The 15076-nt window shown below is 42.5% G+C and overlaps 1 protein-coding gene and 1 long non-coding RNA gene across 7 annotated transcripts in view; one reads left to right on the top strand and one right to left on the bottom strand.

The window, feature by feature from the left end:
- Window positions 1–15076, top strand: part of kif13ba (kinesin family member 13Ba) — a 52300-nt gene that overhangs the window by 25169 nt on the left and 12055 nt on the right. For all 5 annotated transcript variants that reach the window (XM_085440535.1, XM_085440525.1, XM_085440384.1 and 2 more), the window contains exons 10-34: window positions 3117–3229; window positions 3421–3532; window positions 3636–3848; window positions 3930–4040; window positions 4192–4326; window positions 4854–4984; window positions 6133–6219; window positions 6353–6543; window positions 6627–6906; window positions 7028–7190; window positions 7276–7431; window positions 7551–7700; window positions 8188–8313; window positions 8434–8607; window positions 8753–8910; window positions 8990–9122; window positions 9255–9410; window positions 9525–9624; window positions 9772–9898; window positions 10296–10351; window positions 10441–10565; window positions 10646–10921; window positions 11005–11157; window positions 11313–11390; window positions 11507–11557. In XM_085440535.1, the coding sequence (XP_085296661.1) occupies window positions 3117–3229; window positions 3421–3532; window positions 3636–3848; window positions 3930–4040; window positions 4192–4326; window positions 4854–4984; window positions 6133–6219; window positions 6353–6543; window positions 6627–6906; window positions 7028–7190; window positions 7276–7431; window positions 7551–7700; window positions 8188–8313; window positions 8434–8607; window positions 8753–8910; window positions 8990–9122; window positions 9255–9410; window positions 9525–9624; window positions 9772–9898; window positions 10296–10351; window positions 10441–10565; window positions 10646–10921; window positions 11005–11157; window positions 11313–11390; window positions 11507–11557 (3555 nt within the window). The remainder of the gene's footprint in view (window positions 1–3116; window positions 3230–3420; window positions 3533–3635; window positions 3849–3929; window positions 4041–4191; window positions 4327–4853; window positions 4985–6132; window positions 6220–6352; window positions 6544–6626; window positions 6907–7027; window positions 7191–7275; window positions 7432–7550; window positions 7701–8187; window positions 8314–8433; window positions 8608–8752; window positions 8911–8989; window positions 9123–9254; window positions 9411–9524; window positions 9625–9771; window positions 9899–10295; window positions 10352–10440; window positions 10566–10645; window positions 10922–11004; window positions 11158–11312; window positions 11391–11506; window positions 11558–15076) is intronic.
- Window positions 3144–14039, bottom strand: LOC146718250 (uncharacterized). Of its 2 annotated transcripts, none has more exons than XR_014916644.1 (6): window positions 13847–14039; window positions 9464–9608; window positions 8470–9349; window positions 6347–6530; window positions 3901–4023; window positions 3144–3203 (listed from the first exon to the last, which is right to left on the bottom strand). It is a non-coding gene; the product is annotated as an uncharacterized LOC146718250 (long non-coding RNA). The 2 variants fall into 2 exon arrangements; XR_014916647.1 differs by having other exon boundaries at window positions 9079–9349.

The raw sequence follows: 15076 nt of genomic DNA, 5'->3' as shown, positions 1-15076 counted from the left end.
TTAAGACTCGAACAAGACAAAAGTGTCAGGGTACTGTAGACTTTTGTGTTTATCTCCAAGTCTTATATTTCCGGGCTACAGATCCTATCGTTGATGATGTAGTAAGGAGCTAAAATTACTGAATTACAAAAGGTTGTGGCTTCTCATGTGGTAGTGCTATTCAGTCATCAGCTTTGCCTCCCCGCTCTCTGTAGCTGTCTAACATGACTTCTCAGTTCAGGGCATTATTTAAAAAAGGTCTAGTTTTCTGTTACGGATAAACATCTCTTGTTTGTTTAACAATTTGCTCAGTCCTGGGGGATCTACACTTGTGCTGGTGTGAGGCTGATCTGTATCACTTGTCCCTGAGGGTGAGCTTTATCTCATAAGCGAGTCTTTTCAGAATTCAAGTTTGAGTTTACTTTACCTGAGATTTCAAGGTGACAATGCAATGCAGCTGTTTAAGATTTAAGATTGAACTTATCCGCTTCTCAAGATAAGGTTGCTTTGCTTTCCAAGCACAATGAAAACCCCTTTAACAAATGTTTATTTTATAGTAACACATACACATTCTCACAACTACAAACAAACTGCTGCGAAATGTAGTGTAGAAAAAATGTAGAAAAGCTTTTCTGTATGTAATAAAATAAAAACATGTAACAGAACACATGGCTAAAGTTAGCTTATTATGATTTTCCTTATTTTCTTTCATTTATATATCCTGATAAAATAGGTTACAATAGTGTATTCTCATATTAGTCATGGTTGTATTTCTAACCATGACATCACCTTATATGCTCGAAATCCTTCTTAGCCGAGATTTCAGATTGCCCTAAACTCTGTTTCAGAGGGTTTTTTCCTGCTCAGGTGCAGCTTGGCCAGTGAGCATAGCAGCCCCTACGGCAGGGGTGGGCAACTCCAGGCCTCAAGGGCTGGTGTCCTGCAGGTTTTGGATGTCATTGATCCAACACAGCTGATTTAAATGGCTTGAAGTTCTCCAGACGCCTGGTAATGAACTAATCATTTGATTCAGGTGTGTTGACCCAGGGTGAGATCTAAAACCTGCAGGACACTGGCCCTTGAGGTCTGGAGTTGCCCACCCCTTAACTATGGCCTGTTGTTCAGACTTTGGTTGTTTTTTGTTCTTGGTTTTTCTTTTGTTTTTTGGGGGGGGAAGGGGGGGGGTGTTTTTGTTTTTTGTTTTTTTGTTTTTTTTGCTTTTTGTTTTTTTGAGAGTCAGCCATTCAGAAAAGACAGAAACACAAATAACAATATTGGTAATACTGTCAGATATATAGAGCATCAGTTTTTTTGTTTTTCAGCTTCTAAGTTGCTTCTAATGGCTTAAAGCAACGGTCCCCAACCCCCAGGCCACGGACCGGTACTGGTCCGTGAGTCGTTTGGTACCGGGCCGCGAGAGTTGAGGCTTGGGTGTGAAATTTATGGTTTTCAAGGTTGCTATTGTTTTTTAGCATTATTTTTTTTTAAATCTTTTTTTAATCATTAATTCTGTTAACCCTGGGTCTTTTCCTCTATGTTATGAATAAATCTTCTGGTTTTTTTGGCACCAGTACTGGTTTTAGTTTGTTGTATTTATCCGCGACACCTTAAAGACTGGTCTGTGAAAATATTGTCGGATATAAAGCGGTCCGTGGTGTAAAGAAGGTTGGGGACCGCTGGCTTAAAGGATGCTAAAGTCGCTTGTTTCAGACAGTAGGCGAACCAGATTCAATAAATCTCCAAGAATAAAAGCTAAAAATCCTCATAGTAGGTCAGCTTTAAGTCTCAATAGTCAAGCTTGTTGAAATGTTGAACAACTTGTAAAGATTTTGATGAAAGTTTAGAATCAGAAAAATGATGAATATACACTAAAAAGAAAGAGCTTGTTTTTGTTTTAATTAAAACCAGTGATGTCAAAGAATAGTTAGGATGGTGTTTGCTGAAATGTTTCTTTGCAGTCCAGAAGAGCCTAAAGGTCACAACACTGAAACTAAAGCAGTAGAAGGTTAAGTATATTCGGCTTCACCCGTAGCACAGTGTGAATCATGTAATGAATTTGGCGTTTTGTGTACTGGGGTTACTCTTCTGGTAAGGGAGCAGGTAGTCTCATCTTGTGAAGTTGGCTTGTTGAGTCTGCAAGGCTGCAACTGAAGTGGAGCAGTGTGGACTTGATAGAGATTTATGGAGTTATGTGGGAGTGGGAGTGAACCAGTTCTTTTACAAGAACACCATTATCATTGTATCTGTGTGCACATTCAGCCAAAACCTTTTGGAGGCTCGACATAAGAACACCTGGTAAAGTTCAGACATGTCACACCACAGATCATCAGCCGCTTAGCTGATCAGTAATTGCATGACATTGTATGCGACTTTGTTAAAACATTGATGTGTGCAGAAAAGCAAGGTGGCTTGACAAGTGCACAGTTGACACACACGGAGGACTGCATCTGCTGATATTTAGCTGATGGGCTGCTTTGGCTTGTCAGCAAGTGTTGATCAGGTGTTAGATTCAGCCTTGTCAGCTGCTGACCTGTCACAATCAGGAGTGGATGTGGCATACAGATAGAGATGTGATATCCACCTCTTCAACAGCCCTTGGGAAGACACAGAGGGAAACTGTCATCAAGACACTGAAAGATAACGGTGTGCTCTGGTTGGTAGAATTACAAGAATCAGAAGTATAGAAGACAAGAATGGATATTGCTCAGTTAAACTTTAAAGCATACAGAAATGTGTTCAGGTAGTAGCTGCTTAAAAATCAGCCTCCTTAAGGGTTATTAGAGATTTGTCAGACCCCTTGTGGGTCAGTGTTACGGCTTTCTGAAGTAAGTGAAGTTAATTCAGATGTGCCTAATCATCTTTACTGCAACCCCTGGATATGTTTTAAACCAGCCTAGGAACACCATGGCTTTTTGTTCCATTGCTTGTTACACTGGGGAAAAAAACATCAGTGGAAAGTCAGAGAAAGGAGGGAAAAAAATACATTTACAAATACATTTTACAGTGGACAGAAACACCAACGCAGGTTGCAGGACCCTGCTAGAGCATCTCTAGTGCATATGGCATCATGGATGCAGCAACAAATGGGACAGTAATCAGACTTTATTTTCCTTTTTGCTCTTTCTGTATCTCTGTAGACGAGTGGGGAAAAGGTGAGTCGGCTGAGCCTAGTAGACTTGGCTGGAAGTGAGCGAGCAGCAAAGACTGGAGCAGCAGGAGAGCGCCTGAAGGAAGGAAGCAACATCAACAAGTAATGAAGCAATTAAAACATGGATACAGAGAAACAGTACATAAACAGTTTTTTAAATGTTTTCCCAATAAAGGTTATATTTCTTCCAAGGTCATTCAAGCCTGACGTTAAAGTATCTCAACACACAAGCAGACAGAGCTACATGATTGCTATCAGTCCATCAGCTGGTCTCTTCTCTTTGTGTTTGCAAGGTCCCTCACTACTCTGGGTCTAGTGATCTCAGCTCTGGCTGAACAAGGAACTGCCAAGAACAAGACCAAGTTTGTTCCTTACAGAGACTCTGTTTTGACATGGTTACTGAAGGTATGATAAACATAAACGACCACCTGAGCAAAAAACATTTTATAGCATTTTTTCCTCTATATTTTACTTTTTTCTTTTTTTTCCCCCCTTATGAATTCTCCAGGACTGCCTGGGAGGTAACAGTCGGACAGCAATGGTTGCTACTGTGAGTCCAGCGGCAGACAACTACGAGGAGACGCTGTCGACACTACGTTATGCCGACCGAGCAAAGAACATAGTTAACCATGCTGTTGTTAATGAAGATCCCAACGCTCGCATCATCAGGGAGCTCCGAGAGGAAGTCGAAAAACTACGAGTGCAACTGACACAGGCAGAGGTGAGAGATCTTCACAATCTAAGCAATCACCGTGTTGAAGTATTTGCCTCACCTGCTTGTCATGTGCTTTATTATCGCCAGTCTTTGAAAGCTCCAGAGCTCAAAGACCGTCTGGAGGAGTCCGAAAAGTTGATTCAAGAGATGACGGTCACGTGGGAGGAGAAGCTTCGCAAAACTGAGGAGATTGCACAGGTGAGACGCACAAGAAACATCAAATGTAATTGATTTTGTTTTTATTCAGTGTAATAATTACAGTGCACAGTGTCTTTATTTTCTCAAACTGCATCATTCAGATACTTTAAAAGCTGAAAGTCTGATGTTTTTTGTGTGTGTGCGTGCGCAGGAGCGTCAGAAGCAGCTGGAGAGTCTGGGTATTTCTCTTCAGTCTTCAGGGATTAAAGTTGGAGACGATAAGAGTTTTCTTGTCAACCTTAATGCTGATCCTGCACTCAATGAACTGCTTGTGTACTACCTGAAGGTTTGCATGAACACACAGACACATACAGAGTCCCCATCATGCTTTACCTAATGCCTTCTAAAGTATTATTCCTGACTTTTTTTTTTTTTAAACCAGAGTTGTGTAACTGCAGCTTAATGAGCGATCAGTCTTTGTCCTCTAAAAACTAAATTTGATCAGATGTGTAAGAGATTTTTTTTTTTTTTTACACAGTTTGAATCATAGAAACTGAAGTTTCATTTTTCTTAATAGCAAGCTGAAGAAGAACCAGTTGTCATGTGACTTGCACTGGGTTTTGAAAACGCTTAAGAGGAAATTTCATTCATTTATACGAAACCTGAAAGGCAACCAGCTGTTATGGAAACATAATAATGTTGCTGTTTGATGGGCTCGATTAGAACAGATAAAGTTTAAGGAGTAAAATTTAGATCAGTTGTGATTGTAATTATAACTGGAACATCCCATAGATTTGTGATGTGTTCCTCTAGACAGGCTCTTTATTCCCCTTTTGTTTGGGTCAGCTGATTGTAACATGTTGAACATCTCAGGAACACACAAAAGTGGGCTCAGCAGACTCCCAGGACATTCAGCTGTGCGGGATGGGTATCCAGGCAGAGCACTGTGTCATTGACATCACAGCAGAGGCAGCTGTGATTCTCGCCCCCTACCGCAACGCTAGGTAAGGAACGCAAACGTAACACAAACAAAGTTCAGAGAATTACACTGCAAGGTTTTAATTGGGTAACTTTGGATTAAAATTAGGGTTTTTAAAGTTCTAAAGGTGGTTTATTTCTCAGCAGGTTATATTCAAAATAAGAGATCAGCACATACAAAACCACTGCCCACTGGCCAGCTGGCTTCTCTCACCAGCCTCAGTGCACAGAGAGAGAGTCAGTAGCTTTCAGCAATCATTCTAAACCTTGTATTTTTCCCTTATTAACTTGTGACCAGTGGAGTGAAATTTATATCCTGATTCTTTTTTCCCCCCTTCCTGCTGGCTACAGAAACACACAGTCCTTTTTCTGGTTGACCTTTATGTGGAATTTACAGGTCAGCCTACTTACCTGTTGCTCTCAAATAGTTTGGCACCATCAGTTGAGAAAAGGTGCTAAAAGAGTTCTAAATTGCATAAGGATATCTTTATGCTACACAAACCTATATACATACTTTTTTTCTCCTGTCTCACACTGACTGCTTTATATCTAGTAAGACTGCAGCAAATATGTTGCTAAACTGCTTGTAATATGCATTTGGCTTCTTTTTATTTTACTAAAGTTATAGCTGTCTTTTCTAAAATATACAATTTGTCACCCTTGTGCAAAAATGTCTAGTTTATGTGAACACACTTGTAACTACACTGGGAAACATTAGGTTGACTTATTTAGTTAATAAACGCCTTCGTGTGAGCGTTGCTTATGTTAGAGTAGTTAAGTTTAGTTTTACTCTGTATTTGTCAGGGACCGTTCACAAAAACATTCTCATGAGAGAAACAATCCCTTGTGCTAGATTTAGCTACTACCTAATTGTATGTGCAGTTCCTGGCTGGTACATCGGTGTTAAATAAGCTATAAAATACAAATACACGTCCAACATGTAAGATTACAAAGTAAAGCCAGATAAGAAAAAGATGTCCTGGTTATTTGGAACTTGCTACATTATACAGGCCCTATGCTGATGAGGCTAAACATAGTGTAGTTAACCCCACCAGGGTTAAAGTCCTCTTACCAAAAGAGATGTTTTCTTCAGTCGGTTGCTTCAGCTTCTGTTTGAGGTTCTTTAAAAATATAAATGCAACTCCCAACTATTGTCACCATTTTTTTTAAACAGGACATGTGTTAATGGCTCTCCAGTAACCAGTGCTCTGCAACTCCACCATGGGGACCGAATCCTCTGGGGAAACAACCACTTCTTTAGGTAACCGCTGTTCTTTCTATTTAATTTATATTTTAAGTCTTTAAAAAACCTCCCATCAATCGGTTTGGGCTATTTGTTAAAGTTACATAAAATATTTTTGAGTCATGGATGAATGCATTTAACTCACTTTCAGGATCAACCTGCCTAAGCGGCGCTCTCGGGCTGCTGATGATGAAGAGGGTGAAGGTGGCGTGATGAAGAACAGTGGTAGCAGTGAACAGCTGGATGCAGATGGTGATACAGCCAGTGAAGTGTCCAGTGAAGTCAGCTTCTCGTATGAGTTTGCCCAGACAGAGGTCATGATGAAAGCCCTGGGCAGCAATGGTAAGATGTGTTAGGACACTATTATGGAAAACAGCATGTCTTTTTCACTTCCTGTCTGACTTCTCAACGTTGTGTCAATTCAGACCCCATGCAGGCAGTCCTCCAGTCTCTGGAGAGGCAGCACGAAGAGGAGAAGCGGTCTGCTTTGGAGCGACAGAGGCAGATGTACGAGCAGGAGCTCCAGCAGTTGCGTAAGAAGCTCAACCCAGAACGCCTGTCCACAGGTCAGTCTGGAGGGCCAACAATTGGGCAGCAAGGTCCAGGACAGCAATCTCACTATCGCAGCATGGAGAGGCTCAGTATAGGAGGGATGAGCCATTCAAGCAGTGCTCAGAGCAGACTGAGGCAGTGGAGTGAGGACAGGTGAGTTTCTTTGAATTTTAGGAATATGCATAATGTGCTGATTAATACCAACTTGGTTTTCCTAATCCATCCGTTCGCCTGTCTCCCTTCATGTTGTTTTCCACCTGTTGTCCTTCTGCAGGGAGGCTGTGTTGGTGAGGAGTCTTCGGAGGTTGAGGGAGCAGATAGTCAGGGCGAACCTCCTGGTACAAGAAGCCTGTTTCATTGCAGATGAGCTGGAACGTCACACAGAGTACCGAGTCACTCTGCAGATCCCATCAGACAACCTTAATGCAAACCGCAAGGTCGTAAACACAAACATGAAGACCTTACATGTGGGTGACCTGTCCTCTGGTGTTCCCAAAAGCTTATAAGTATGTCTGTGTGTAGAGGGATGCAGTGCTCAGTGAACCAGCGATCCAGGTTCGAAGACGGGGTCGGGGCAAACAGATCTGGAGTTTGGAGAAGATGGAGAACCGTCTGGTTGACATGAGAGAGCTGTACCAGGAATGGCAGGACTACCACTTAAATAATCCAGACGACCAGGTGAGTTAACAGCCATTTGCCACCATGATAGCTTCATTGTAAACTTATTGGGAATCTTATGAAGTCACACATAATAAGCACATCTCTAACATCTACCTATTAAAATTTTCCTTGTCCAGGCAATGTGTCCATATTTACGCCGAGCGGACCCGTTTTTTGATGAGCAAGAAAACCACAGTCTGATCGGCGTCGCCAACGTCTTCCTTTCCTGTCTTTTCTATGACGTCAAACTGCAGTACGCTGTTCCCATCATCAACCAGAAAGGAGAGGTAGAACACAATTTGTCACCAGTTTAATTCCTTAATTTCTTCTTATAGAAGTAGCCCTGACTTACAGAAACAGTCTCTAGACTTGGTATGGTATTACGCTTTTCACTGTGACTCAGGAAGAGTTTCACTGAGATCAGAATTTAAAAGTAAAAGTTTGCATGATATTCAGGGAATTGTGTTGGTAAAATGTTAAAAGATTGATAGCAAAAATTGACTCCAGGAAGCTGATGTAAACTTTCAGCTGATTTTCATGATTGCATTTGAAATCTGAGTGGTGAATGAGCAGCTATAGAATAGAACAGCCAGAGATACAGGAAGTCTTTGGGGACAAGGAACAAATTCTGGGAAAAATTGACATGCTTTTCTCATTTTCAAGTCTGTACTTTTATTCATGAAGTCTATTAAAACAGCTTTGCATCTTTCCCCGTTAAAAAAAAAGTATTTTTCTTATACTAAAGGCTAAAGGATGTTTTCTTGCTGTGTTTAGGTTGCAGGTCGCCTGCATGTGGAGGTGGTAAGAGTTGGAGGGGGCTTAGAGGATAACATGGCTGGAGGAGATGAGCCTGACAACAACCAGGACATTGAAGTTCAGGATCGCAAACTGGTCTGCATGGTAAGACTCATAGCTCATCAGAAAATTTAGTGCATTCAGACCATCTGAATCTTCCCAATACTTCCTGGACTATTAGGTATGTTTAGTTGGCATCTCATTTTTCCCGTTTGTCATCCACAGATTAAAATCCTGCAGGCTACTGGTCTTCCTCAGTACCTGTCCAACTTCGTCTTCTGTCAGTATTCTTTCTGGGACCAGCCTGAGCCTATCATCGTGGCTCCCGAAGTTGACACGTCATCCTCATCACCCAGCAACAAGGACCCACACTGCATGGTGGTGTTTGACAGCTGCAAGGTAAACATGGGAGGGAAGATGAGAATTTCAAGTCTTGCAACAAATCAAGAAGCTTTCCTGAGCGGTGTCTATTTTGATTTCTAGTTGTGTGAAAATGTGTTGTGGATTGGTCTGAATGGCACTTGTTTTTTGGGGGCTTATGTAGGAGCTGGCTGTGTCCGTAACTGAGGAATTTATCGAGCACCTTACAGAAGGGGCAGTCGCCATTGAGGTGTACGGACACAGACAGGCTGATGCTGGAAGAAACCCCGCACTGTGGGACCTCAGCATCATCCAAGCTAAGACACGCACATTACGAGACAGGTAGATATAACAGAAAGAGTACATATAGATTCTTGTTCTGCAAGGAGCACAGGTGTGCAAACAGTGTCTGATTTTGTAGATGGAGTGAGGTAACACGTAAGCTCGAGCTGTGGATTCAAATCCTGGAGATAAACGAGAATGGAGACTTTGTTCCAGTGGAAGTGGTACCTGCCAGAGATGTGCGGACCGGAGGAATCTTCCAGCTTCGGCAGGTGAGGATGACACATCACAACAAAAACAGTCAACCTGTTTGAATCAGAAAACTGGAAAAGCGGGCTTCTAAATATTCTAACTAGTGTCTTGTCTTCTTAATCCTCCTCAACCTTCTCCTCATGCTCCTTTAGGGTCAGTCGAGAAGAATCCAGGTGGACGTGCGCTCAGTTCAGGATTCTGGCACTATGCCCCTGATCGCAGAGATTGTGCTCGCTGTATCAGTGGGCTGTGTGGAGATCAGAAACACCACAGCAAACCAGGAAGCAGATGAGATGGACAGTTATCAGGTAGACCACTCTGTCTACAGTGTGATTTACACTTTCATTGAGTCATAAATTACCTTTGAAGTAGCTGACTTGAAGAAGAAGATGGAGTGATTAACTGAGTTGTTTGGTGGACAGGAAAGAGACCTGGAACGGTTACGGCGGCAGTGGTTAGGTGCTCTCACCAAGAGACAGGAATACCTTGATCAGCACCTACAGAGCCTGGTTAGCAAAGCAGGTAAAAATACGTAGATTAGTATGCAAAATATTGATGTGCACAGGTATTTAACAACTGTTTCTGATCCTAATTCACAGTTACAGCAATTTACACTTTGTAAGTGGAGTAAGGTGAATGAAATGTTTAATGCATGCATGTTTTGTACAGAAAAAACAGAAGATGACATGGAGAGAGAGGCGCAGCTCCTTGAATGGCGTTTGACTCTAACTGAGGAGAGAAATGCTGTAATGGTGCCCTCTGCTGGCAGCGGCATTCCTGGAGCACCTGCTGAATGGTACAGCCCATTAAATGATGTTCTTATTGAAAACAGCTGAAGCCCCTGTGAGCCTAAAGCTGCAGCTTCAGACTGCTTTAAACGCTCTGTATCAAACCGCTTTAAAATTTTAAACGGCTCTTTGTGATGTCAGTGAGCGCAGATATCCCTAATATGGTCATATAAGGCACACACTCTGGTTTAAACACAGAAGTCTCATCAAACCTTCTGTTTGCAGTTTGTAATAACTTGGCTTGAATGGAGCTAAAGTATCTTGTTTGAACTGAGGAGGTGCATGTAGGCCAATTGCAAAGGATTACTGTCTGAGAACAGAAATATCGAGCTGGAAATTAGCATTCATTATAACATTTTAAGACACAGAGGTTTAAGCAACATTTTTTTTTTTTTTTTTAAAAAGGGTTCCTCTGCCTGGCATGGAGACTCACATCCCCGTCCTCTTCCTCAATCTCAAACGTAAGTCAGTCATTTGCAAAATTGTGCAGAATCTCACAAAGTGTTTATCTTTTTATATAAGTTAATTTGAAATATCTTTGATTCCCCAGCTGATGACCTCAGCTCTCAAGACCAGTTTGAAGTTCCAGAGGCTGGAGGCTGGGATGCTATCTTGAATGGAGAGGATGAGGATGACTTTTTTGATCTACAGATTGTCAGACACTACGATGGAGAGGTGAGGATAAACCTGTAATTCTCATAAAGGAGGCCTTTTCATTAGAAACCCTTGTAGTAACTGAGCTGTTCACTCCACAGGTTAAAGCAGAGGCATCCTGGGACTCCACTGTCCATGAGTGTCCTCAGCTCAGTCGAGGGGGATCATATCCTGAGCAGCGTGTCTATCTGACCATACGGGTGGTGGTCCAGCTCAGTCACCCTGCTGACATGCAGCTGGTGCTGAGAAAAAGGATCTGCGTCAATGTTAACCCGGGCCGCCAGGGATTTGCCCACAACTTTCTCAGAAGGATGTCAACCCGCAGCACCGTACCTGGCTGTGGGGTCACCTTTGAGGTGGTTTCCAACATACCTGGGGTAAGGCCAATGGGAAGAAGCATTGTTTTGCCAAGCATATTATTAAACATGTTGTTAATCTTTATGATGCTTTGTCTCCTTAGGATGCTCCTGGTTCAGAGGACAGGGAGATGCTGGCCCGACTCGCTGCAAGCGCACACAACAGCCAGTCAGGCGATGATGAAGCTGCCATTGAGAAATACCTCCGGAGTGTCCTGAGTCTGGAGAACATTCTGACACTGGATAGACTCAGACAGGTAGGTGGAGATAAATAATAGAGCTGTAGATTGAATTTAAACCCACATTATGAATAGGCAAGCATTCATCCAGTCACACAGCTTTTTTTTTTTTTTTAAATTGATGATCTTCTAATATTTTCTTCTAATATATACATTAAAATACTGTGTTTTAGGAAGTGGCCGTGAAGGAGCAGTTGACTAGCAGAGGGAAGAGTAACAGACGGAGCATAAGCTCTCCTTCTGTTAACAGGGTAAAGCATGAAATATAGTGGCAGACCATCATAGCACAGATGGCATTACATTTTATTGCAATAAGATGTGATGTTTCTCAATATATATATATTTTCTTGGCTGTCCCTTCTGTCAGCTGTCTGGAAGTAGACAAGACCTGTCCACAACCTGCCTGCTGGACGATAAGGTAATACCCACTGTTCAACAGCACAAAATCATGTGTTTCTGTTTGTGTAACTGCTGGAGTGTTGCCTGTGCAACGTTGGAAGCTCTCTTCATTAGCGTGCATAAAGAGAGCTAGGAGAGCTGTGTTATTATTGCATGAAATCAAAAACTTTACCTCTTTGTATTTAACACTGCATTCAGTTATTAAATAGACCCGATAATTATGTGGTCATTTAATTTACTTAGTTTAATTAATAAAAGAAGAACTTTTTTCTAGTTAAATGTATCTACTAGGGGTGCAACGATATTCGTATCGATATTGAACCGTTCGATACAGTGCTTTCGGTTCAGTACGCATATGTATCAAACAATACAAAATTTGTAATTTATTTTATCAACTTTCCTTCTGACAATGCTGTCTGTGTTGAGCGCTCAGTGAATCTGCGTTTGACTACTCCGCCTAGGCTGCACTGTCAAGCGCAGATCCACTGAGCGTTCAACACAGACAGCATTGCCAGAAGGAAGAGCGCAGGGGAGACAGAAGTTAAGCTCTCCTTGCAACATGGCAAATTGAACCTCCCCCACCCTCATTCAGATCTGGCGTTTGGAATTATTTTGGTTTTCATGTGACGTATGACCCTGAAGGTAAGCGCGTCATGGACTAAAGTGAAACAGTATGTTGGATGTGCCATGCAATGCTCAATTACATGGGTGGGAACTAGTGTGTTAGCGCAGTTAGCTCGTTAACTTGTTGGCCGTCTAGCCCCACGCACGGGCGATCAGGGGTAGCTCGTTAACGGAGATTTGCCGTGTTGTGGCCTTAACATCATTTCAACGAGATTAACACTAACAGCACTAGTGGGAACACAACGAATATGACTGCGCATTTACGCCGACATCATCCTAGTGCAAAGACAAGTGGAAGCAGACAAAAACAACAAGCATGCATGCTACAAACTTTACCCGAGTCATTTAGACAGCCGTTAGCACATGATTCTCCTTATGGGGACCTGATATGTTTAATATTGTGGCGAGCTCAGACAAGGAGGAGACGGAGGTGTTGTTTGGTCTTGCTTCCCGTGAGCTAGCCAGGGAGCACAGCCGTTTATTGACATCTGCAGAAGAACACTGCCGCTAGCTAACTGCTCAGCGCGGCAACCGCACAGCAACAACAACAACAACACACAGGGCGCCCTCTGACCCCGGAAGGACACACCGTCGCAGCGAGAGGGCGTCACCCGTCACTATGGCAACATAAACAAAACATAACTGTACAAACAGAACCCCGACCAAGCCCTGACCCCTACATAGCCCCCACCTAAGGGGTCAGTCGTCCCCGACGACCCCATTACCCCACACAAAGTCCTGCAAATGTCCAAGTGCCTTCTTTTGGCGCACCAGCCGGTCACGACCGGCGGGGGAAAAGTCACTTGGGTCAGAACATGGGGTGCCACCATCATCCCACTTCTGACACCAATGTGGCGAGCTCAGACAAGGAGGAGACGGAGGTGTCGTTTGGTCTTGCTTCCCGTGAGCTAGCCAGGGAGCACAGCCGTTTATTGACATCTGCAGAAGAACACTGCCGCTAGCTAACTGCTCAGCGCGGCAACCGCACAGCAACAACAACAACAACACACAGGGCGCCCTCTGACCCCGGAAGGACACACCGTCGCAGCGAGAGGGCGTCACCCGTCACTATGGCAACATAAACAAAACATAACTGTACAAACAGAACCCCGAACAGCTCTGACCCGCTACAATATGCTGCTGAGAATATAGCCCAGAAGAAGTGTATAGTATTGCTTTTATTTTGGAAAGAGCCATTTCTCTGTAATAAACTCTCTTTTCCAATGATGAGTGATTCCTCAATCAGATACAGGGCTTACAAAATCGGTAGCCCGACGTCCCGGGGCTAGCGATTTTTCCAGTCGGGCTACCAAAATCTATCTCTGCCCTGCCCGTCGGGCTATTGTAGGAAGAAAAAATTTTGTAGCATCCCTGGCTGAATGATGGTCTCTTATACTGATGCTTCACAGAGGTTTTATTGGAAATGTTTTTATTGAAACATTCAGTGAAGACACCGTAAGAGCTAGGAGCAAAACAAAACCAGCAATATTAATACCATAAGATCAAAGGAAACAAATTTCTCCTGCTCACATATAGCATATACATCAAATTTACATCACTCAATTCATTATATCACCTCACTAACTTACAACTACACATAAAGGTCAAGGTTAACAACATAAACTCTATTAAATGACATTTTGATTGCATGTAACTTATTCCGTTAAAGGAAACATTAACAAACCTTGTGCCACTGTCAGCCAGGTACTAATTGGCAAAGTAAACGTACATATTTTTCACTTTAAGGCACACTATTTTACCATATCCTAAAAGAAACGTTACTAACAGCCCTTTAACGGTTTTGTGCCAGTTTCCTGTTTCAAAATAAAAGCATTGATTTCAAAATAAAACCGACGTGCCTTTCAAACAAACGTAAAAATATTTACCAAATTTAAAGGTCATTTACATATATGTCAATGCTTTTCTCATTCTTTCGGAAATGTAGCTGGGTAATTATGTCATTGGCATCGGTGAGCCACTGTCAATATGTGACATATTGTGACATATTGAAATCGCGTTTGAATTTGCGCTTGTTTTTTGCTTTCACTTTGCAATCGCGCCAACTGTGTATAGAGAGCGACAGTACTGATTGGTGAGTGATGATAATTTGCGCACCAATTCCTCTGACATTGTCTTATCAATCGTTAGCTTACTATGCAAACATGACAAGTGAAATCTCCCGCAGCAAGCTTAAACATGTAAGAGGTTGATCGTGCAGAGAATCGCTGACCTGTGTGTGTGTGTGTGTGTGTGTGTGTGTGTGTGTGTGTGTGTGTGTAAAAGCAGCAGGATATATATTTTAGTTCTGCTGAGCCAAATAAGACGGGTCAGGGTGAAGAAGTGACAGCCAAAGAAAAGTTTACCACAAAACGGAAAAGTTATGACAAATCAGACTATAAGGCAAAAAGAAAGTGCAGCTTTATGGTTTCATGGACAAAAGAATTTCTGTGGCTGCAATATGATGAGCTAAATAACCAGGACTGCACATAAGTGGTCCGCAGGTGCGCATTCGCTGTCAAAATAAAGAAAAAAAACGCGCACAAGATATGAAGTTGCAACGCGTGTTTGCATACATAAGATTTTCTGGAGGAGGACAGACATTTGTTTAGAACTCTTAAAGATGTCGAAGAAGCTCCTTTAAGCAATTACTTTGGTCTTCCTCCACCTCCAAGTCCGAACCACAAAAGAAGCGCGTATTCTCGGAAAAGTGTTTGCAGGAGGTGAGCTGGCTTCAAACAAATGATGAACGCACAGAGATGTGGTGCGGAATGTGCCGTGAAAATCTCACTCTAGCGGACAAAAACAGTGCTTTTTATATGGACGCAAACGCGCGTTGCAACTTCTTATCTGGTGCGCGTCTTTTATTTTGACAGCGAATGCGGACCACTTATGTGCACCCGTGTAAATAACATAA

Source organism: Copadichromis virginalis, linkage group LG1, assembly GCF_057382275.1.
Source record: "Copadichromis virginalis isolate Kocher_CV1m ecotype Utaka linkage group LG1, C_Virginalis_male_GT1.1, whole genome shotgun sequence".
In the NCBI taxonomy this organism is placed as follows: domain Eukaryota; kingdom Metazoa; phylum Chordata; class Actinopteri; order Cichliformes; family Cichlidae; genus Copadichromis; species Copadichromis virginalis.
Note: the sequence above shows the minus strand (reverse complement) of the source record. Positions and strands in the feature narration are given on the sequence as shown.